This window comes from Triplophysa dalaica, chromosome 20, assembly GCF_015846415.1.
Source record: "Triplophysa dalaica isolate WHDGS20190420 chromosome 20, ASM1584641v1, whole genome shotgun sequence".
Classification (NCBI taxonomy): domain Eukaryota; kingdom Metazoa; phylum Chordata; class Actinopteri; order Cypriniformes; family Nemacheilidae; genus Triplophysa; species Triplophysa dalaica.
Window position 1 is genome coordinate 17,075,600 of NC_079561.1, and position 24,063 is coordinate 17,099,662.

A 24,063-nucleotide genomic window follows, 5' to 3' on the forward strand; every position below is an offset into this window, starting at 1 on the left:
AAAAGAGAAGCGTTCAGACGGGGGGAAGGTGAGACCATGGGTGGACGAGGATCTGCAGGATGATACAGAAATCAACAGTAAAGACAACGGTACTGTTCATTCTCAATACATCACAACTCCTATTACAGACATAACACTCAAAATTGACATACCTGTGCTTACTGTAAATCTATTGTGCAATCCAGGTTGTAATCCAGGAACCTGTGTGTGTACACTCTATAAATACATAACAAATACAGTTCATCAATACAGATTTGACATCATTACTACTTTTAGATTATGCTTTACTAATTCATAAATTTTTTTAGCTTATATTGTTTAAATATATACGGTTTAATCAAATTACAGTTTATTAAAAACATATTGACCCCGCCCCCAAACATTTGGAAAATCAAGGATGTCTTCAATAAATTAAAAATATACATTAAATATAACAAAAACATAAATCATAAAGATATACCAGAATGAAAAAACGAAATGCATATGTCCAAAAACGCATAAGAACAGAACAAAATGAATTGCTGAGTCTCAGGTGGCTTGAAAAACATTACATTCTTCTGCAATTCAGAAAATCTGGTTTTCTTTTAAGCAGTTTATTGCACTAAACCTGCCTGGAGCTTCAGAACAGGAGTTTTAATTTCTCTCTCTAGAAAACCAAATTCAACACCTCTGTTATTCTGTAAAGATGACTTTGATGCTGAAGAGTGTAGTCATGTAGTGGTGCAGAACCCTTGAAGAGATCTTAAGATCTGCTTTCCAAAGTCAAGGTTAAAGGTTGCTGTGGCATAGTTTTACAAAATGCAAAGTATGACAAAGTTCTCCCAAAAAAGAATGTTGCAACATCTTTGTATGCCAGGCCAGTTTCAGCAATGCTCCAGGGTTGGCATTGTGACAACAACCTTTTTTTATACAGGATATTCACTTTCTGCACTTACAAAATTCTTTGTCGATGTTGGCATTTAATTGTTGTTTTGTTGAAATACTGAGTTTATTATCTGTGCACAGAGAATGACTATGAATGGCTCGAGACCGAAGACGAAGAGAATCTACATCACATCCCTTACACCCCACACCAATACTCTGCTTCTGAAATCCTGGAACGCTCCGAGAAGTTTTACTCTCTAATGAATCTCAGACGCTCTGTCCGGTTCATCAGTCCTGAGCCGGTACCCAGAGAAGTCATCAATAATGTCATACGTACTGCAGGTATATTGCAAATGGAGTGAAATTTATAGGCATGGTATTTTATCTGGTAGAGCTCTAAAGACGATTTTCTTATTCAAATTGACTTTGTCTCCATGAATCATTCAGTTTCTATGTGTGTGTGTGTGTGTGTGTGTTTGTGTGTGTGTGTAGGCACTGCTCCCAGTGGAGCTCACACTGAGCCCTGGACGTTTGTGGTGGTGACTGATGCAGATGTCAAACACAAGATCAGAGAGATAGTTGAGGAGGAAGAGGAGATCAACTACAAACAAAGGATGGGAGACAAGTGGGTCCATGACCTGAAGAGACTTAGGTTAGCTAAATGTGTGTGTGTCTGAAATACTGCTGTGATACCGGCCCCCCCTGGTGGTTATTTCCATTCTCGCATTTCTACATGGCCACCTTTGTTTTATTAATGAAATACTTTTAACAAAAAAATAATGATATTTACTATTAATAAACATAAAATGATAAAAACGTTCCTCGTTACAAAATATAATGATACAATTATTAAAGGACTAAATTCATTTAGGTTAGTTTGACCAATGAACACAACATTGTTTAACCATGTAAAATATTTTATCTTAGGACTAACTGGGTGAAGGAGTATTTGGACATCGCTCCATATCTGATTCTTATATTCAAGCAGATCCATGGAGTTCATCCCAATGGCAAGAAAAAAACTCACTATTACAATGAAATCAGCGTGTCTATTGCATGTGGCATTCTATTGGCTGCTCTGCAGGTAAGTGACTTTTAAGCCATGCAGTATATCACTGCCATTGTTATCTGCACTGTTTACTCGTTTATACTGTGTTTTATGTTAGAATGTTGGACTGGTCACCGTGACAACAACTCCCCTAAACTGTGGCCCACAGCTCAGGGCCCTCCTCCAACGACCAGCCAATGAGAAGCTTTTAATGTTGTTGCCTGTTGGCTATCCTACATCTGACGCTACAGTGCCTGACCTCAAACGCAAAGATCTTAATGATATTATGGTCAATGTATAGATGTTTTTTAATAGAAAATGTTGTAATTAAAATGAATGTTTGAAACTTCACAAATTGGACCGTTACACTATGGTAGTTTTATATGGACAGAGTATTATTTACAGACTTTTGTAAGGCATGTGTTGATTTTCTTTTCATGATTTGTGAGGTTTTTTGATCTCGAATATTAAATCTATTCTGATCAATACAAAACATTAAATAAAAAATATTGCATTGGTATTTAAATGTTCTATATTCTTTTACACATACATTAACACATAAGAGAAAAAGTGTGTGTAATATTAGATGGGCTTCGTCATTTTTTCCCTAATGATGTGAGGAAATGCATTTTTTTCTGTGGTTACTTTTCAAATGTAAACTTTTCAATCAACTGTCACATGCTACTGTACAGAAAATTACATCTATTTTGTATTTTAAAGCAGTTTTTAAACTTTCCTTTAAATATCTACATTTAATGACCTAAAATATTTATACGCTGTGTTAATATCATCATATCACATCAAAGTAATAAAATCTATAATAATTAAATAGATTATATTAATTTATTACAAATTGTTAGCGTTTTTGCTAGACTTTTATTTTGAAGTTTAGCCTTTATTTTGAAAGTAAATTTTCCAAATCCTTCTGAAAGCTTGACGTACGGACGTTGACCCAGTACAGGAAGTTATCTCTCTGTTGACAGATAGTTGACTTTCCATCGATTATCAATCTTATTCATATAAGTCCTTACGTTTTAACCTATATTTGTTATTAAATATGTAATAAGTCGCAACAGTTTATATAAGATTACTTCTATGCATCTCGCTCTTTAATACTGGCGGTGAATCTGACAGTGGTTTTGGGGACTCGCATCTAAAGAGTCTAACGTTAGAGATGTCGTGCACGCTGGATAAGGTGTTGGGCGATGCGCGCACACTGTTGGATCGGCTAAAGGAGCACGACACGGCCGCGGAGACGCTGATCGAGCAGTCGAGCTTCCTCAACCAAAAGATCCACAACATGAAGGTGGTGGGAAACTCTCTCCCTGACAAGGCATGATATCAAATCTTATACTCACAACCTTAACATAGCACACATGACCTCTAAGAGTATGCAGATGATACTTGTGTTATTGAACGTGAAATACGAGCTATTCACTGGTTTACCATGTGTTGCTTTATGGTTCTGATATGTCCTGGTGAACCAGAGGCTGTGGGTTCAAACCTCAGATAGGTGGACAGGGAATTGTCACCATAATGCCATCGTTCAATTTTTCAGGGTTGAATCCTTACATATTCATAATTCTACGTATTCAGCTGACACTTTTATCTAAATCAACTTTCAGTGCATTTAATTTTTACATTTTATTAGTATGTGTGCTCTCTATGGATTCAACCCATGACCTTTGCGTTGCCCATTGACTTACAGAAACATAAATAGAAGTAACTGCTAACTGAATAACCTAAAATGGATTAATGTTTTTGCTGCGTTTAGTACATCGAGGAAAGCATGCAGTATCAGGAGCTGTCTAGATATAAACCTCATGTTCTTCTGAACCAAGAAAACACCCAAATAAAAGATCTCCAACAGGAGAACCGAGGCAAGACTTATGATTTTCTGTCATTCTGAACTGTATCTGTCATTCTTAACTGCAGTGAGGTTAATATTAACATCAACTCTTCTCCCTCACCACAGAACTATGGCTCTCACTGGAGGAACATCAGTACACTCTGGAGTTAATCATGGGCCGATACCGGAAACAGATGCTTCAGATGATGATGGAGAAGAAAGAGCTGGACACCAAACCTGTGCTCACCCTTCACCAGGATCATGCCAAGGTTGAAACTTGATTTAAATAACATAAAAAAATATTCTGTGAGTAAAAAGGCTACAGATTACTTGGCCAAATTGTTGGTATGTCACTTATTTATGGTCATGTATGTTGGATATATAACATCTGCTTTAAAACAATTGCCAACTTTCTTATTTAGATGATGAAATTAACTTTTTCTCTTAGGAGGTTCAAAGCCAGCTGGAACGTATCTTTGAAATGGGCCAAGTTATGCGTCAAGCTGTACAGATGGATGAACAACACTATTGCTCTGTTAAAGAGAGACTGGCACAGCTTGAAGTAATGCATTTATATATCTTACTGGTTGAACAAAAATAAATGATGCAGTTCTTAAACAGTTAATGATTTCTATTTTATATTCATCTGTAATCAGTGTTCAAACTGTGTTTGTTTACACTTTTGTTGACAGATTGAAAACAAGGAGCTTAAGGGCCTCTTGTCGATAAGTGACACTTCTGTTAGGCAACATAGAGATCAAACAAACCCCTCTGAGACTGCAAGACCCAAGACCCCCGAGAAACAGAGCCTGGAGTCCTAATAGAAGAAATGTCTCCAGTTGAGTGTGGTTTGTAAATTTCTTGTGTGTGTGTGTTGTGAATCAGTTTCCAGCTCTGGTTTAACTGCCTGTTGCCCAGAGGTGTACTGTTTAATGTTTATTGTGGATATTTAAGGTGTTCAGGAAAGATATTCCACTACTTGAATGTGGCTTTTAGACATTTAATATCATGCAAATGTGCATTATTGGTCGATTTCTGTCCACAATTTTTACAATTAGACAATTTTAATTTCACATTTAAGATTTTTATCTCAAGGTGATTTGTAGTCTTTAGCAGATTTGTAGATAGTTTTGGTGACATAAAATGAATCTGTTTTGGATAGAGCATTTTTATGTAGAGATAATTCTGTAATAAGACTGTTGAAAAACTTAACTTCAGTATAGTACGAATGAGAAAATGAAATTCTTTAGCAGTATTTCATCTTTAAAGAATGTGATGTGGTTGTCTTGTATGTGCATTGACAGATAACATACCTGCAGTTCTGTGACCAGAATCCACTTATGGTTACCTCTCAATGTTTGCCAGTCGTTTTATTGTAAACTGTTGTCATTTCATCTCAGGAAATCAATCACAGCTGTTGTTTTTTATTACTAAATATGTAAATAAAATATAAATATTAAAGATGATTTAAATTTTCTTTACAGGTTGATTAAGTTTAAAATTAATTAAAATTAAGTTTTTTTTGCACATAATGAATGGGTAGTCATATAATTATTTTAGTGCATTAATAAGTATTACTAAATTCTATACTTATTTTAATCTTTTTGTTTAAATATTTTGCAGAAATAGTATTTTAATTTCCAATCTTTGACAAAACAAGGCACAATAACACAGTTCATTTTACAGTAATTTACATTAACTTATTAGACACTTTTATCTTAAAGAGACTGATGAGAGTGCATCTGTCTTGTCAAATTACAAAATGTTTACAATCTTATTTTAATGTCAAATGCGTTTAATTAATCAATAGGTTTAAAAATGAACAGGTGTTTAATAGGTAAAAAAGAATAAGTACTTATATAAATTTAAAGGTTTAAATTGTATAGGTTATAATGGTCTCTACTGGTAATGCCAACAGAATACAATTATACTACTGGAACAAAACCCGACGTAAAGGATTTTTGTAATGGTTTTAAATAGTTAGCAGCTGATGGGTCATAGTGGCATTGGTATATTTCCGCCCATCCAGCAGGTGGCGCTTTCATCAATTCTACATACTCCTCCACTGCCGGTGAAGAACTGTATGACAGCAGCACAGCACACTACAGCCTTCAGACCAAAGTCATTCACACGATTGCTGCCGTCTTCTGGATTTAACATCATGTCTGAGAAAGAGGTCGGCCAGAAATGGGATCGCTGTCTCGCAGACTGCGCGGTTAAATTCGGTAAAACATTTTTCATCTGCGTTTATAACTGACATTAATCTATGTAGGGCGCTCAGGTCACTGACAAGACGCGCACACGGACTGTGTTTCAAAACACAGTTCGCTAACTAACTAAACAACATTCTGGACAACATCGGCGGGACACTAAATTCGCTATGTACACAATCAGAATACGTGCTGTATTGTTTGGAAATGGTACTATAATAATAACAACATTATTTTTAAAACTTACCGTAGTTGTGTTACTGTATTTAAGATCCAGTGTATTTGTCATGCACAAGATGTCGATACACGCATTAAAATATTAGTAACAAATAAATTAGGATTGTATGTGTGCAATAATGTATCTCTTAAAAGTATGCATTCTTTAAAGTGTTTAATGGTTTAGGTTGGATTGATTATATTTTTTGATGTTTGTATTTTCTCCTGTAGGCACTGGTCTGGGTGTGGGAATAGTGTTCTCAGTTGTGTTCTTCAAGCGTAAGTACTTCACTCATTAATAAGTGTGTGTGTGTTTATGATATTGGCTGGTTATGGCATTATCTCGCAGTGACATTTTGTACTCCAATGGTTCTCAGACTTTTCAAGTATGTCCCACTTTTAACATTAAAATCATAAAATAAAAAATCATAAAATCAGACATTTTCTACTCGACTCTATAAACATCAAAATTCAAATGTATTATTTTGTGTCATTGTTGTACGATTAGTTTTAACAAGTATAAAAATACAAGTTGACAATCTCTTGGCTTGAACCGTTGCACTTTGGAAATTAAGTAGCGCTGTTTTGTATTGTGCCCATGATAAAGAAGTTTAATCTGTTCTGGCTTGTCCTTCCAAGTCACTTGTTTAGTTGTCCAAAGTGGTCGCAGATGCTTCATACTCTCATTGGCTAAAAGAAGTTTACTTCATACTCTCATTGGCTAAAAGAAGTTTACTTCATACTCTCATTGGCTAAAAGAAGTTTACTTCATACTCTCATTGGCGACCTCGAGTCCTCCTCCCCAAGATAGACAGTGAAAACCATTAGTTCTTTTAGTTGTGTCGCTAACTGGATCGACCTGCTACCTGCTTTTTTTTCGATGTATCCGTTTTTATGTTTAATTATTTCCCTTCTAGATTTTCAGACAATGAAATAGCGCGCGCAAAAACGTAACCTGTTCCCGCTTTACACTCGTGTCGATAAAACGAACGCACAAATGAAAATGTGTGATCGCTTTTATTCGGCACTGCGCAAACTGATTGACCTATGACATCAGAATACCGCAAACGGGGGAGTCTGCTCACAGTCACGCGGTACTTTGATCGGTTTGCCCAGCATATATCGAACACTTAAATTGTTACAAGAATATTTTTGAATGTATAAATTAAATGATGTATACATTTCATACATACTTGTTATTCTTAAATTGTATACCTATTAATTTGTTGAATCATTGACAAGGACAATTTTGGAATTTATTTTATTCACATTTATCTTCACCTTTAATGTTTTGCAATGCTTGCAATGTTTTGATTTGTGAGTTGCTTCAAAATACATGTGATCAAACTATTGAGAACAAATGATGACCAGCGTTACAGCATCTACAAATATACATTTAATTTCCACATAAATCTATGCCAATGAGCTGATTTGAACTCTTCCTGCAGGTCGGACTTTACCAATCACTTTCTGCACTGGACTAGGTCTTGGGATGGCATATTCCAACTGCCAGAATGACTTCAGATCACATTATGTTCTGCACAGTAACATAGCTAAGGTTTGCAGAAACCCTAGACATAAATGCTTGTTGATAAATACTGTTAGGGTCCTTTTGCCAGTCTGTTAATTTGTATCAATAAATGTTTGTTATAAATCTTAGTTTTCTCTCTTTCAGGAGCAGTAACATCACAACCGGAATCTCCTTCCTGCTTTGCTATGATTCTGTTTCTGAGACTGGCTGGTTTCTACATAATATCTATGTTCTTCATCAAGTGTTATTTAATAAAATGTTAAAGGAGTTTTGAAAATAAACAATTATTTGAATGATTTGTTATAATGTTATTTTGCAAACAATGACTCCACATATTCCCTCCTTTATTTTGCATCATACGTTCCATAAACTGTTGAACAAGCATGTTTATTAGAATTTCAATAATGGCAGCCCACGCTGTTTTTGTCTCCTCTGGATTTCGATCTAGGCATTGATGGTTTTCAGAAACCATGCCTAACTAGCACCGTTGCTTTTTCTTTCAAACTTAAAATCTGCACACACCTGCAATGTCCACGGCAATGTTGGCATGGTGACCATTTCCCCAGTTGAAGAACAAGCATGTTGGATTTTTACTCTGGTGTGCTTAGCTATAATTGCACTTATTTTTGTACTGTTGCTGTTAAAAGCGAGAATTTTGGCCAAGCATATTACAATGTTACATTCATGACTGGATATGGGAATTAAAATATTATTTTAGTATGGATTCAACGGAAGGTTGCTGGCACTGTCTCTTTAACACAGATGACCATGCGAATATAATGTATCATCTTTGCTTCTATTAAAGCTTTGCACAATTATATTGTTGTCTTAGCTTTTTTGTCTTGAAATAAAGCAATCAGAAAATATTTTTTCTTCATTTTCTGTACTATTAATGAATTCCGAAATGACATGGATATCATATAAAAAATTATAAAATTTCTGTTGCACTTTATTTTACTGTACGTGTGCCTATAATTTACCTTAGAAAGTACTGGGGAGTATACATGGTATACGTTAAGGTTTATGGGTAGGTTCGGGGTTAGTACCTAGTTATTATATTTACCGTAATAAATACACAGTTTGTACTTGGGGAACAGGACTGTAAAATAAAGTGCCACCACAAAAAACCCAGACATGAAATGCATGTAAAATAGGGCTCTATAAGTTGACCTTAGAATGAAAAGTACAAAATACTTCCTACAAACATAATAGAAATGGATAAAGGAAAAAAATGAAGGAGAGACTAAAGGTCATATAATTACACTTCTGCATTCAGTCCAGTAATTACAAGTCAACATCTTTTACATACGGCCTCAGAAAAAAATAAACATAAGCCCTTTGGTTTGATGTTAATTGCCTTCTTTAATGACCTCATAATAATGATTGGCAGTGAATGTGCATAAAGTTGCATTAAGAGCGCAGTTCTCAGACACGCTTAATTCCTGGGTGCTGAGTGTGGATCTGGGAGGCACCCTGAAGTGGACGATACAGGGATTAGGAAGACGCAGAGAACAGCCAAGATGCCAACCCGGCTACCTCTAGTGCACTCGTCCGCTCACTTTCACTCAATTATAGCCACACAATTACTCTAATAAAAAAGGACAGCTCATCAAAATGCATGGAAGGCAAACAGAAATCCACCTCAATTGACCGAGATAAGTTTGTTTTTTAATTCCCTCGTCTAAAAATACCTTAACGTAGCCTCGCTCTCGCAGCGCTCCCTCTCTTTCTCTCGCACCGAAGCCCACCTCTTTGCTGCCCTCCCCCAAAGAGTGTCATCGTGACACGTAGCTTTGAAATACTCTGACAAGCACAGAATTGCTCATACTAGTGCTAAGCTTAGAAGAGTCCAGACTATTGACAAGGAAACGTGTCATTTTATCGCACCGCTCATCTCGTGTTAACAAATGGACTGATGGCAGCTGAAAATCATCAATGCACTGTGAATGAGGCACAGCGTGGCGATGAAATAAACCTTGCTGGAAAAGATTACTGTAAATGGGACGAAATCAAATTTTCAATCACCCGAAGCAGTTTCAAACAGGGTGACCCTAGTTGGGAGATCAACTATTGACACTGTCCATCTCTCCATGTACTTGAAAAGTGCCGGATGGGTGTTTGCTCCATTGAGACCTGAGGAAGCGCACACAGTTCTGTTCAACGCTCCGACGATGGGTGGCTCATCTCTCCCTCGAGTGGAAGCTGCATCAGGTGTGGATCACAGGAACGACAGCGGCACTATCGGCGAGGTCTGGAGTATCAGCGGCACCGGTCCGTGGCTACTCGCCATCATGCTGTTCCTCATAATTCTGGTGACAGCTTGTGGGAACATTTTGTTGATTGCCTTGGTGTTTGCACACCGGTCACTACGCTGCACTTCCAACTGCTTCCTGGTGTCCCTCTTCTTGTCAGACCTGATGGTGGCTCTGGTGGTGATGCCCCCCGCCATGCTCAACGTGCTGTGTGGGACCTGGGTGCTGGCGCCCGGCTTTTGCCCCGTCTGGCTTTGCTTCGACGTGATGTGCTGCAGTGCTTCCATCCTCAACTTGTGCGTCATCAGTCTGGACCGCTACCTCCTCATCATCTCTCCGCTACGATACAAACAGCACATGACCCCGCCCCGCGCCTTGCTGCTTGTGGGTGGGGCGTGGGGCTTGGCGGCCCTCACTTCCTTCCTGCCAATCAAGATGGACTGGCACAGCTTGGGTCGAGCGCAGGACCTTCCCGAACACGATTCCGCCAACGGCACGGTCCTGAGGTCCAGTTCCTTCTACCCATCCTCGTACTTCCAGCTTTCCACTTCAGGAACGCCATCCACGCAGTGTCGTCTCCGGGTGACTCTTCCCTTCGCCCTTGTGGCGACCTTTCTCACCTTCTTCTTGCCGTCCACGGCCATCTGTTTTACCTACTGCCGAATCCTGCTGGCGGCCAGAAGGCAAGCGAGGCAGGTGGAGGCTCTTACTCACCCTCAGTACCCGCACCACTTACCCGACGAACCATCTCTGAACCATCACGCTGTACAGGATGGAGACGACTACAGTCACCCGGATCCACCCGTGCTTCGGCATGCCCCGGTGAGATGCAGTGATCTAGGGGTAGAAACAGAATTGCTCAAAACATTTAAACAGATTAAGTAATGTAAACTTAATGTTACAAAAAAGTTCTACTTACCTTGAAATTCTTGAAACACATTTTTACTTTTTAGTAAAGAATAATGATTATATTTGATTAACTTGAAGTTCTGACTAAAAGTCAAAAAAAAAATTTGCTCCTTGTTCAGTTCACTTGATTTAAACATGTTAATTTAATACAATTGGTCGAGAAGGATTTCCCATTTCCAGCTTGCTTTGCTTCAGACGGCATTACGAGAGTATATATAAAAAAATATTATTTTATGTTTTTTCATAAGTTTTGTTAGTGTTTGATGTTCATTTATCTTGGATATTGAGAAAAGTTTGATATTTTTTTTAGTTTTGTGTTAAACATTGTTTAGAAGAGTGGTGCATGTGCTTAAGCTGTGGGAGGCTACATGTAACATGTATTGTGGCACACATGAGCAATGACTCATGCCAGTTCTTAGATCAGTCTCTTCTTGCTCATTTTGGGTTGCATAAGTTAAGTTGTTTGATTTATGCATATTTATACTAAGAAATGTGTAAAATAAAGAAACTGAAAAGATTTTGTTTAGTTAAATATTTTTTTTTAACTGTGTACATATTTTTAAGTTCTGTCTATAAGACTGAGTCACACTTAAGACTTATTAAGAACTTTAATTTAAAAGTAATCAAATTCTGAAATTTCTGCTTACTAAGGCCAAGAAACACTAAAACTTATCCAGGTTTACAGTGTGACTTTTCCTCAAACTTGTGTTATTGCCCAAAAGAGAAGGTTGCATGATACCCGACACACAGCATGTAAAAATCCCCAGTACCGTAACAAATTGAAAAGAAAGGTGAGGGGGAAAAAAAGCTGAACAGGAAAGATTCGATTTTGAAGGATAGAACAGAAAGTAATCAGACCAGATGAGGGTGTTGGGAGTGCAATAAGCCATTTGAACATGAAGGATGTGGGGGGGGGGACGAGGTGGCAGAACTATTCAGTAGAATAGAAAATACCTTTAGAAGTACTATGACAGCTTTGATCTGGAGAGAGGGAAAGACAAATAATTACTCCGGGCCAAGGTAACGCTACTACCCTTATCACAGCTGCAAATCGCAGTGAATTCTCTCTAAATTTTCTGAATATCTCTTTTTATCAGTTGTCGGTGAACAGTGAGCGCAGACTGGCGCACAGGCAAAGAAAAAGAGCTCTGAAAGCCAGCCTTACCCTGGGAGTGCTATTGGGTCTCTTCTTCAGCGCCTGGCTCCCCTTTTTCATCACCAACATGGCACAGGTCAGTCTATGAAACACTAGAAAAACAGAACGTGAAAACATATCTCACCATGACCTTCACAAAGCACTCTTCTATTAAAGTTAACTGTAATGAAAACAGAAAATGAATTACTTAGTGCCACTCTCAAGCTTTCGACAAACCCATCCTCCATCTGTGTCCTTAAAATGTCGAGCTTCTGGGCAAGGCTCACTCCAGCCCTCCTTCACACACAATATGGTGTGTGAAAAGCACTCCATGTCTCTTTCTCCTACTCTCCCTTTTCATAATTCGTGGCATCCCAACCTCTGAGCAACTAGATTCCTCTGACCTTTCCGCCCTTGTCTCGTATGCTATTGATGTTGTGATCTAAACCCTTTTCTCCTGTGCATCCAGGCCGTGTGCGAGTGCGTGCCGTCCTCCCTCTTCGACGCCATCACCTGGCTGGGCTACTGTAACAGCACCATGAACCCCATAATATACCCTCTGTTCATGAGGGACTTCAAGAGGGCACTGGCGCGACTTCTACCTTGTTGCTCTGCATCTCATGTGCCGCGCAGGCCGTCGCCGCCGCTTTCCCTTTCTCTGCGCAACTCAGGGGATCCGCAGCTGCCTTTGGAAACCCCGTCTCTCGTGTCTGACCCGCCACAGCCAACCGCCACTGCTACGGACGCTGTTAATCTTCTGGATGCAGAACAGGCCGGGATCGACCTGCCCCTGCTGCTGCCCAACCAGGTCGATACGCCTGATGATTGAGGTGACGCCATGAGATTTTTTTTGTCTGACAATTATAGACTTATCAACAAAAATGTGATAAAACATAACGTGCTAAAAAAATCAATGGGACAAGTGTTAAGATTTTATGGACCGTACTCAAAAACAGAGACAGTACCGCAGATGATGAAGACCGTACCGTATAAAAGAGATTCAACACTCCTCCTGCTTCATTTATTACCATAACAACCAAAACAACAGATGCAGAAAGCAGACCAGAGCGAAAGAAATCTCACTAATACCTCACACAATGTCAAGTGGGTTGTCTCTGGATCTGTAATTCATGTCTTAATAAAAAAAAACAATTCTTAATGAACAGGGTAACAGAGTTTTCACAGTAGTTTATAACAAAAAAACGTTAAATTACATCTTTACGAGCTTCACATTTTATATCCATTAGAGGTCAAATTAAATAAATTAACAATTCTAGATTTTTAAAGTTTTTTTTCTTTTCTAGTAGGTAAACCTTGTTGTTTAAAATGTTTTGTGAGATTTTCAAACAATGTTTATATTAGCAGCGTCACAATATAAACATGCTATAAATACCCTGATTATATTAATACTACACATGTTAAATATTGTAAATAATCCAGCACCCATTTCAAATTTTGCCTTGACAGCAATAACGGTTACTCTCCTTACATTTAAATTCTGAGTATAATCTTTGGTATAATACAGTAGCCAAAAACAACCCCCATAAAATGAACTAAATTAAAGATTGACTGACAGCTGTATTTTTTTTTAAAAGCACTTGAAGATTTTTTTGCAAAAACAGATCACTACGTTTTATTATACTACGTGCATTCCAAGTAATATCAATCAAACCGCAGTTAGGTTGTTTTGATTAAGTAATAATAACTTTAAAAAGTCAGTACTATGCGAAAAGAGAACGAATTAGAAGCCATTATCATCTTAAAATTTGTCCACACAGGACGTGGCGCGGTGCGACAATCCCATTAGAACAAGCCACGTGTCGCATCCCATCGTGCCGAGCCGCCTCCGGTGTAGACACGGTGTAAGAAATGATACATGATTTTTAAACATTCTCAAAAACAGTTCTGTTTTCACTCCAATAGATATTCCACTAATATTTTTTTGCCACGATAACCATATAGTAAAACCTAAAATTTTGCGACAGCCCTAAATTATATACTTTGTTTATTTCAAGTTTCACAATAACTCCTCTGATCTCAGTAGCAGCGAAAACAAATCTCACAAAAGTTTTGCACATCAAGGTTTACCATCTAGACACAAACTGTATTCTGTGAGAATATGGGAATTGTCATGAGGTCATTACTCTTGGCTCAGAACATGCAGGTTTGGATTGGTTTATTGGTCCTGTGCTTCACTGTGTGATTGTTGGCTTGTGTTTGAGCGTTCTGTATTCCACTGTGTGTCGTCCCAGTCCCAGGACGTGCGCTCACAGTCTGTGTCACTGTCTGGGCAACTTGCGCTCTGTTGTTTGTGTTCAAAACGATCCTCGGCTCCGAAGGCACACGTTGAGTGATCGATCTTCTGACAGGGGTCCGAGACATCATCACAGTCATTAAGAGAGTCTAGTAAGTCTGATATATCAGGAATATCCCAACCACTCTCAGAGTCTGTCCTCTTTTCTCCAGTGTGGTTTATGCTTTCACTAAAACTGGTCTCTGTTGAGTTTCTGTTTGAAGTGTCAATAGTCGGCTCCTCTTTGACTTCATCTGGGACAGACCCCAGTGAGCCTGACTTTTCCTGAGTTAAAATATCCAGCTGTGATTGGCCGCTCCTGACTCCTGCTTCTTCTCTAGTGGGAACACCCACTGCCACGAGGATTGTGTCCATCTGACGCATGTAGTCCAGATGTCCTTTCACCTTGGAGGGGTGAGAAGGGATTTAGTACTCAGTACAAAAATACTGCTGTTATAATACTTTCAATTTTAAAATAATTAGAATTTGCAAACTGGTGCCGTGTTACCTTTCTTCAAAAAAATTATCCTGAATGATGTTGTCCCTATTTATACTGGGTAATTTATAGGGGTGTAACGATACAATACATGATCCTGGGTTTACATGATATTCTGAACAACTAAAATATAACTGAAAATGAAAATTCAAGGGTCCAGTGTGTAATTTTTTTGAGGATTTAATGACACAAATGCAATATAATATATAAAAGTGTGTCTTCAGAGATGTATAAAGAGTTTACATTATAAGCATTATGTTCATATTACCTTAGAATGAGGTATTTCTATCTACATACACCACGGGTTTCCTCGCATTGATTTTGCCATGTTGTCTCTACATAAGCCCTAAACAGACGAACTGCTCTACAGAAAGCGTTTTGTAACTACGTAATCTCCTTCTGCAAAGAAGTGAAAACGCGACGACATCTATATTTATAAAATGGATTTATATGATTATAAATTATTTATTTTATTATATTATTTATATAATATAAGATTTATATTAATGATGATAGACGAGTGTTGCTTTTACACGTTATAAACAACTCATAGTGAAAATCTCGTAGTGATTTTAGATCGAGCGGTACTTCCTACTGATCAAACCACTGTAGTTCACGGAACAGCTGTGCATAAAACATTGAATCGATTTAGACATGTATAATAAGCATGAATCGCAATATATATCCCCAGCCCTAGTCCCCACTAGATGCTACTAAAATATCCACATTGCTCCTTTAAATGAAATCAAACTGAAATAACAGATTGATCTCCAACATTAACCATTTTCCATAACATTTTTTGCTGTACATTCAACTTGTTATAGAATTAACAATATTTAAGGCTTAACTGAATCTTCGATATGTAAATGAATAAAAACTAAATAGTAACTGTTACTGAGTACTGACTAACATAAAATTAAAGTAAAGCTATAACAACGCCAAGCCCTAAAATAGAACTTATTAAAGCATTATTAACACAAAAAAAAACATAAAAAAACATTTTAAATATATATGTAAATATTTAACACATAAGTCATGTTGGTAGCTCAACAAATAAACAGATGTTATATCATTTGGCTGCTCAATACACATCAAATATTTAGTATTGGAATATATCCTTACACCCCTAGTAACCTACAATGTATTGTAATGAATGGATCCCTTCAAGTTGAAACGTCTCTATCTTTTCATATTCAAGTTGCCTAAAAATCATTCTTTTTTTAGGTCTAATTTCCATATGCGCACTCATTAGTGCTGGAACTCCACTCAAATGTATCTTACTGACACCGTAATTATAATAATTACAGTCATTTGTGGGGGACATTTTACCAATGCGGTTTGTATTCATGCAGGAGGGGGTGTTCGCATAAATGTCTTTTTCTATACAAGTATTTTCAGATGACTTCCGACGGAAATTAAACTTTGATTCTGTGATAATGTGATGTCATGATATCGTGAGGAAAAGATGCAAATCCACTGCATTGACACAAAGAACAAAATAAGATTCTCAAGTGCTTACCACTGATGACAGATCCACGTTAATTATTTTGCGGCCTTGTGAATTGATTGGCTGGAGGCCGGCGACACACATCTGGACAGATGAACTTCTGTACAGATATCCAAGTAGCCAATCCCCTCTAAACAAATAAAAAAGAACAAAGATGATGATTATTTTCTTTCACTTATTCAATGATTACTCAATTCCACAAATGAGTAAAATGACTGCAAATGACATAGTGTTTATCATTGAGATAATTGTTCTTCAACAACTACCACAGAAACAAACAATCTTATAGAAACCCTAATAAATGTATCAAAGTAACTAAAATAATTCTAAAGGTTTTTTATGGTGCCCAGCCCAATTCTGACCTGCAATATCCATTGACAATCTTTCCAGCCACGACCTTGGAAAGCTGCCGCCAAACTTTCTCTGAACCATCCACAGGAGCTCCCAGCAGCACCACATCTTCCACCACACCTTCACTACCTGCCAGATAATAAGAGACAAACCGTCCTTCAAACGCCATCCGCTTCTCATTTACAGCTTCAAACCTCTCACATTTCTTTCATTACAAAGACAGAATGAGAAGCCAGAGATTCAGCCGAGCTCTCATTCTGACATGTCTTAGTGAATGAGCTGTTAAAGTCAAAAGAATGTGGGGGTATCTTGGCACGCTCAATGAAATGAAATGAAATGAAAGAGGACCTTGATCTTTAGCGAGCTCCTCCAGGCAGAAGTAGATGACACGTGCTCCGAGACTAAACCCAATCAGACTGACGGGTCGCTTTCCCTGCGCGGAGAAGGAACAAAGACAGAAGAAAAGTTAACATGCATTTTAATTAGTCATTCAACGTCCAATTTTGAGTTTTTCTGACCTGCTGTCTGCTCCGCAAAACCTGGGCGAGATGTTTCCCCACAGCTGCCGAGCGACTCAGGCAAACTCCCCACGGGTTGTCGATCACACTGGCTACAGCCAGCAGAGAGGCAGGCCATGTTAGAGCCGTCAAAATGCCTGAGAAAGAAGAACCAGACCAACAGCAATATGGTTGAGCTGCCTATTAAAACAATGTGCGACAATTAAAGCATAATTTAATGTTAATTTACTTGAAAACCTTAATGATGCTGTTATCAAACTAAGAAACTCTGAGTAACAAAAGAGGTCTTGAAATGAATTAAATCACATTATTTTAATTAAATTATTATTAAAATGAGTTGCTTAACTTTCAGGAAAATACTGATCATCAATCTCAGGATTTAAAATAATAATAAAAATTCAAATATAGCGAAACATCTCCTCAGTTTTGTTAAATAAGCTAAGATAATAATTTCTTTTCTCTGAATAAGATTTCTTATGATGTCTTACACTTTACATGAGTTATTACACTGTAGTTTAGTTTTTTGTTTTATTTAGTTTTATTAATATTTTTTATTAGCTTTAATTTTAGATTATTATGTATATTTAAGCTAAAGTTTTGGTATATGCTTTTGTCATTTTATAATTTATTTTCTTTATTTTTTATGTTTCTAGATAAGATACATTTATTTTATATTAGTTTCTTTTTTGTTTTGTTTATCATTATAATTTTTGTGCTTTAAACTTATTTCAGTTTATTTCTGAGGCATTTCAATTTTTCGTTTAGTTTTTTTTCCTTATCATTTTTATCAATATTTTATTTCAGTGAACAGAAATATTTTCATAGCATTAATTTTAGTCGACTGAATTAACCTTGTTTAATTTATCAAACCCTCTTTGAGATATATAAAGTGATCTGTGTTTTTAAAATAAACAAACAACGTTTCAACTGAAGAAAAAAACAAACAGTTTTTAGAGAGAACTGATGAAATATTCATATTTGGGTGTTCCTTTAGTTTAAAGAGTACATAACTAGTGAATTTTAAGGTCCTACATTGGTTTATGTAGTGTCCAACATCAAGTGTATGTACATAGAAGGCGTAAAAACACTATAATTTCGTAATAATATGCCGTTATTTTTACATTTTTACAAAAAAAGATTTGTTTCCGTGATTAATCTGTCTAATCCCCTGCTTCCCGCTAGCCTAGTCTGATGTGATTGGTCAGATGGTCTAGTCTGCTGTGACTGGTCTACCGTGAATGAGGCTCACAAGCTACAGTGTTTTATTCAGAGTCGACTCAAGCCAATAACTTTCTTATTCATTCACCTTAGGAATTACAACTTGACAGACTGCTTACATTCACACACGGCAGCATAACACTGCATAAAATGTCATTTTCATGATCTCATGTTATGTACTCTTTAAGACATCATGACATTAGCATCAAAATCTATTAAACAATTAAATGAAAAAATATGAATAGTAAAATATTACCTCAACACTTTCACTTAATAGTGTTACATTAAAACAGACATATTTGCACCTGAGAGCACCGTGTATTTGAGGGCTTCCTGAGCCACGACACCGACGAGTCCATCCCATAATGAGTCCAGAATAGAGCCCAGGTCTAATAAGTAGCGAGATTCCCATTTCAGACAGTATTGCTCGCCACACGCTCCCAGACTGGACCACGGAGCCTGAAATGAGCCTGGACACAATGATGATGAACTGCATCTTAACCTCAGAATCTAAGCAACAGTGTACATGTCCGATGGAGAACTCACTGTATTTGCCAGTGCAGAGCCATCCGGTCACAGCAATAGTGACATGAAGATGCTTCCCTGAACTCAATGGCAGAAACTCGAACTCTTCTATAGCACCAACACGCTTGTTCATTTTATAACCTGAATGGAACAAGTTAATACACCTTCAGTGTGTATGAAAACGCAAAGGTAAATAAAGCTTTACTGACAGAATTTACGCACACACACAACCACATTGAATGAAACTATATTGCTGTTAACCTTAAGTTCCATTCATGCTGAATAACAGCCACAAATCTACAAATGTATCTGCTCATCCTGTTAATTCACTTCTCAGTGTTTGAATCACAACGGTTATGCTGGTAACAAGAAGGTTAGATATTCAAACATGAGTTGACCTGTTAATCCAGCTCCAGCGGCTCCAAACAGAGAAGCCATGATGGCAATGCCCGCAGCTGATCCTAATGCAGCCGCTCCACCGGCACCCAGCACGGCCCCGGCACCAGCGGCCACCAGGGGTGCCGCCAACCCCCCTGTCACACCTGTAAACAACGACAACACAATAACCAGTCTCAAAAGAATTGTGCACATACAGACTACATACACATATTACCTATATAAAATATATGAAGCTGGACATTTTTTTGTTTATAAACACCAAAGAAAAAGTGTTGGCAGGCAATGAGGTTGCATATGTGAGTAGATTCAAATATCCGGCACTTAAACTCACCAATCACGGTTCCCCCACCCACAGTGGCTAGACCAATCAGCAGATAGCGTCGGAATTTACGACCCCTCTCCTTCTTTTGCCTTCTAGATGATTCTTCTCTGTTAATGTTAGAGTGTGTATTTCGTGTTATATTTACAGAAGCTATTTAAAGCTCACCATTTATTTACGGTCAACAGATCTGATAACACTTAAACCTGATTGGTATAGAACACAGTGCAGAAATGAAAACCTTGAGAAGTCTGTAAATATAAAACACTTACGGCTGTGAGCGCTCCATTTCAAAGGCAGCACAGAACACATTAAAAGAGAAATCAGCAAAGGCATTCAAATTTCATGCCCACGTCATAATTATTACGCAGTTCCATTGACTTCACAATACTACTGTGGAGGTATTGATCGTGTCCAGATTCTTCTCTAGTTTGCATTGATTTTTCTTTGTGAAATTGCAGATTGCTCTGAGGGAGTGTTGTGAATATAATTTTTTTGCAGTAATCCACCCAACAGAGAAGCCAGTGTCATGAGGCAATGTTACTGAATGTCTGACATGTTCAGTATAGAGAAACGGTTCCTACAAACACATTCTTGTTGGTTTAACTGTTGGACAAAAATATTGCCATCAAGCTTAAATTGCTTGCGTCAATAGACATGTTGATTATTATTAAAGTTAATCATCATTTTAAAACAGTTTTAGGCAAAATGTTCAAGGTAAAATATATTTTATTCAAGAATCTTGATCATCAAAGTGTTTTTGTAGTTTGCCCTGAACTAACAATGTTTCATGCCTTTTCTATCAAAATAACACTTAATTTCGAGTCACATAATAATCTATGAATGCACAACTGAACCTGACATGTTGAGAACCTCCTTAAAATCCACCTCGAGATGATGAGGAGCACCTCTGAAGAGATGGAAGTTTTACTCACTCGCTCTCCTCTTCTGCCTCTCTCAATTTCTCTCCAAGTGTCTCTTCAAAATCTTCCAGCTGCTGCTGGGAGACGCGCAGGAGACACCTGACGTGTCGGATCAGAACCCGAGCTCTCGCATCGTAATGTCCTGCATGAGAGGAATCAGAAAGAGCTACTGCACAAGAAACGTACAACTTCAGTATTCCGCCTGTTTTTACAAAAATGAGAACTTCAACTTTTAAATGAAATTTAAAGTGCATAACAGCAGTAAGAATTGAGAAAAACTTGGTTTCCAAAAATGTCTTTTCATGCAATATGTGGGTGTGGTTAATAGATGATCCTGATATTTTTTATAATGTTTTTATAGATTATTAAAATGACCAAAAACATTTTATAATATCAATTACATTTTCCTTCCTTCCTGTCAACACAAGTTAATTCTACTAGATGTGGAACATGAGCTCACCATCTTTGACAGAAAATGACACAAGATCCTGTAAAACAATGACATGAAAGAAAACTCAATTTTATTTCAATTTTATTCATATAGCACATTTAAAAACAACCATGGTTGACCAAAGTGCTTAACAATGTCCAGAAAAAGACTCACACACAAACAAGACAAATACAGTAAAATGTCTCCGCTCAGCTCGAAATAAAAGCATGAATGTTCACATGTAAATGCAAATAGGTTGTAGTTGTTTTGAATTGCGCACCTGAGTGATAGGAAAGGCTCCGCCTCTGAGCAGCGGCTCCGCGTTTATGATAGACAGGAAGGTGTCAGTACCTTCAAACCCATGCCCTGCCAAAAAGGCCTGCATTACCGGCATGACAGACTCATCCAGATTCAGCCATCGTATAAGACTCTCCAGATACTTCTCACGGAAACATCTGCATCCAAAAACATCCCATTCACATTTCAAATAACCCACATTTAAGCAAAGATGAATCACAGGGACTTGGTGACTATCAATGGTGATTGGTTTACTTTTGCTCAGGTTCTTGAAACAGCTGACCCAGAGACACGCCACATAATCCAGCATAGGCAAAACGTCCTGGTTCACTCAGCTGTCGACCAAACAATTTCTCTGCTGGGAAATCATCTGGCTCTCGTCCTCCTGGATCTAAAACAATACAATTTAGTACTACTGAATAAAAAGGTATAGAAATATAACCTACAGTGCATAAAATATGGGGAAACATCCAGACATGCTATCAGAAAACAAAACTTGCATAACTATAATGTAAACTGTGATGACGTGAAAGCTCAACATGTGGTTTAAAGATGACCGGTAATTTGCATGTTTCCTTTGACACTGTGGTAGACAGATCATCTGCGCGACTATATGACGTCATTACACTTCCAAAACGCAGCATAACCTGCAGAAGATGCCGTTTTACAGAATATTCAACGTTACCCCGGGCTCTTGGACCTAAACTTTGTTTTGGTTAAGAGCTCTTGGGAACCATTAACGTGTTTTGGTTAATTTGATTTTGATGTAATCGTGTCTTTGCTTACAAAAGCAGCTGTTGGACACGTATATGACACAATGGTGTCAAATCAGATCACAAGAAAGCAGCATATACACAGCACATCAAAACTTCTAAAAACAATTAAACCCAATGTAACAAACGTTTACGCGCTTCATTTTCTTTTAACAGGAAGACTTTTATTTTGTTGTTGTCTGTACTAAAATGTTAAGAACCTTTGAAGATTTAACCGCACGTTCAGTAAATACTATAAATACCTGGAATCAGTTTCGGATCTTCACTGTTGTTATTAATTTGGTCCATTGGCTTCGTCTAACAGTGCAGATAACACAGATTTCTTCTTGCATGTATCACAGTTTTAACTTTTCTGCTGAGGCGAAAGTTCACAAGTGTTTTTCTTTCCTTTTTCCCATTCGCATGAGCGCCTCCTATCGGATGCATTAATTACCGTTATTCACGAAGCCCACTTACTCCGCCTACTTGCCATGTGAAGGACAGGCATATGAATATTAACGAGCGAGCATGACGTTGAATTTAGTGGATTGGCACACAGATATGCAACGTCTCCAGAAAAGCGATGAAGATAGCTTATAATTGTGTAGGAAAAGTGTAAGTGTGACTTTGTTAATTTAATTCAAATAATTTAATCTTTTAAAAACGTTTAAGGAACTTTGTGGTACGTGAAAGTGGATTGAATATTAGAAATATAAATATCGTTGAAGCGCCAGCAGGGGCCGCTATTGATACACAATAAACTAACTGCTCTTTAAAACCTGTTTTCTGCAGTTGAAACCTCACAGATATAATTTGTTTACTGTTGTGCAGGTGTGTCTGTATCTGCCACTAAATATGTTAATATTTATAACGAAACATGTTTGGTTTATTTACTTTAAAGCAAATTGGTTATCCAATGTAAATGCCATTCAAATCTTTTGTCAAAAGAATAAGCTATGATGATGTTTTTTTACATTTACATTTAGTCATTTGGCAGACGCTTTTATCCAAAGTGACTTACAGTGCACTTCTTACAGGGACAATCCCCCTGGAGCAACATGAGGTAAAGTGTCTTGCTCAAGGACACACTGGTGGTGGCTTCTGGGATCGAACTAGCAACCTTTACCAGTTCAGTGGTTTAACCCGCTAGACCATCATCTCCCACCTGAACACATCAATTTATTATGGCTTCCATGCATAATCCAAATTGTATGAAACAGCTTTTTTAATTTCTAACCACATTATCCGCGTTTTTCCAATTATTATATAAGGCCTGTGAGCTGTCGTATTTGCTCCTGTTTCCAAAAAATGTCTCTACTTGATCCAGATGAGCCAGAAAGACTGTTTGTGAAATGGTTGTATAATTAAGTAAAAAGTGAAAACCCCAAAAGCATATCTGTGATCTAAAATCACCCGAGCACTCGTCAGTTCCTGATCGTGTCTCTCCTTTCAGCTTTTTGATCTATTTACCTTCTTTTCAAAACATCTAAGTGGAGAATCTGAAATGGATATTCACAATCCAGCAGCTATTATCTGTGCATTTCAAGTTAAGCACTGATTCAAATGATTTTATGTCTTTGTCTGGCATGCCAATATTTTCCTCCTGTCTCTTTCTCTCTCTCTCTGGATATAACATGTTCAGAAATCAAGTGTGCATGAAGTATTCGAAAAGAGCAAAGACCTCAAGAGCAAAAACGACAAATTAGGGGAAAAAGACAGCCGATGTTACTGTTAATATAAACTCTGCTCTGTTATCTAAATAAATGTCATGTTGAACATTCTGTTTATCTCACAGGCATCTTTCGATTTTCACCTTTTTCTCTATTTCCACTGAAGTATGTAAATTTTGATGAGCACAGTAACATCCTCAGTCTTGACAGTTTGTATAAACAACCGCTTTTTAAAAACTTTTTTTACCTGAATCCATGTGACAAGATGCACTAGGTTCTCTGAATTAAACATGAACTAACTCAATAGACTGACAGAGAAAGATTTCTGTGTTTGACACTGTGGCAAGGGGG

General features: G+C 37.6%; 5 protein-coding genes across 6 annotated transcripts in view; 4 read left to right on the forward strand and 1 right to left on the reverse strand.

Annotated features, from left to right (window-relative positions):
• The window catches only part of iyd (iodotyrosine deiodinase), a 2,574-nt gene extending 142 nt beyond the window's left edge, over nt 1-2,432 (forward strand). The window contains exons 1-5 of the mRNA XM_056733518.1: nt 1-89; nt 1,006-1,206; nt 1,357-1,516; nt 1,792-1,948; nt 2,031-2,432. The exon at nt 1-89 is cut by the window's left edge and continues 142 nt beyond it. Coding sequence (XP_056589496.1) covers nt 1-89; nt 1,006-1,206; nt 1,357-1,516; nt 1,792-1,948; nt 2,031-2,213 — 790 coding nt within the window. The 3' untranslated portion in view covers nt 2,214-2,432. The remainder of the gene's footprint in view (nt 90-1,005; nt 1,207-1,356; nt 1,517-1,791; nt 1,949-2,030) is intronic.
• A 417-nt stretch (nt 2,433-2,849) lies between these two features.
• sike1 (suppressor of IKBKE 1) lies at nt 2,850-5,222 on the forward strand. 2 transcript variants are annotated; one of them, XM_056733338.1, is made up of 5 exons: nt 2,850-3,245; nt 3,687-3,792; nt 3,888-4,030; nt 4,210-4,323; nt 4,454-5,222. In XM_056733338.1, the coding sequence occupies exons 1-5, from the start codon at nt 3,087-3,089 to the stop codon at nt 4,580-4,582; spliced, it is 651 nt and encodes a 216-aa protein (XP_056589316.1). In that variant the 5' UTR covers nt 2,850-3,086; the 3' UTR covers nt 4,583-5,222. The 2 variants fall into 2 exon arrangements, with proteins under 2 accessions (XP_056589316.1, XP_056589317.1); XM_056733339.1 differs by having other exon boundaries at nt 2,850-3,218.
• Nucleotides 5,223-5,736: 514 nt separating this feature from the next.
• micos10 (mitochondrial contact site and cristae organizing system subunit 10) lies at nt 5,737-8,536 on the forward strand. Its single transcript, XM_056733333.1, has 4 exons — nt 5,737-5,986; nt 6,419-6,466; nt 7,636-7,745; nt 7,863-8,536. The coding sequence occupies exons 1-4, from the start codon at nt 5,752-5,754 to the stop codon at nt 7,869-7,871; spliced, it is 402 nt and encodes a 133-aa protein (XP_056589311.1). The 5' UTR covers nt 5,737-5,751; the 3' UTR covers nt 7,872-8,536.
• Nucleotides 8,537-9,085: 549 nt separating this feature from the next.
• On the forward strand, nt 9,086-12,925 carry htr6 (5-hydroxytryptamine (serotonin) receptor 6). The gene is made up of 3 exons (XM_056733292.1): nt 9,086-10,792; nt 11,977-12,111; nt 12,484-12,925. Exons 1-3 carry the CDS (start codon nt 9,809-9,811, stop codon nt 12,841-12,843), a joined length of 1,479 nt encoding a protein of 492 aa, XP_056589270.1. The 5' UTR covers nt 9,086-9,808; the 3' UTR covers nt 12,844-12,925.
• Nucleotides 12,926-13,021: 96 nt separating this feature from the next.
• Nucleotides 13,022-22,474, reverse strand: LOC130409359 (transmembrane and coiled-coil domain-containing protein 4-like). Its single transcript, XM_056733291.1, has 14 exons — nt 22,306-22,474; nt 21,546-21,681; nt 21,274-21,448; nt 21,024-21,051; nt 20,576-20,705; nt 19,653-19,750; nt 19,321-19,464; nt 18,944-19,063; nt 18,703-18,867; nt 17,180-17,316; nt 17,010-17,094; nt 16,673-16,790; nt 16,323-16,440; nt 13,022-14,712 (listed from the first exon to the last, which is right to left on the reverse strand). The coding sequence occupies exons 1-14, from the start codon at nt 22,349-22,351 to the stop codon at nt 14,191-14,193; spliced, it is 2,022 nt and encodes a 673-aa protein (XP_056589269.1). The 5' UTR covers nt 22,352-22,474; the 3' UTR covers nt 13,022-14,190.
• Between the last annotated feature and the right edge of the window lie 1,589 nt (nt 22,475-24,063).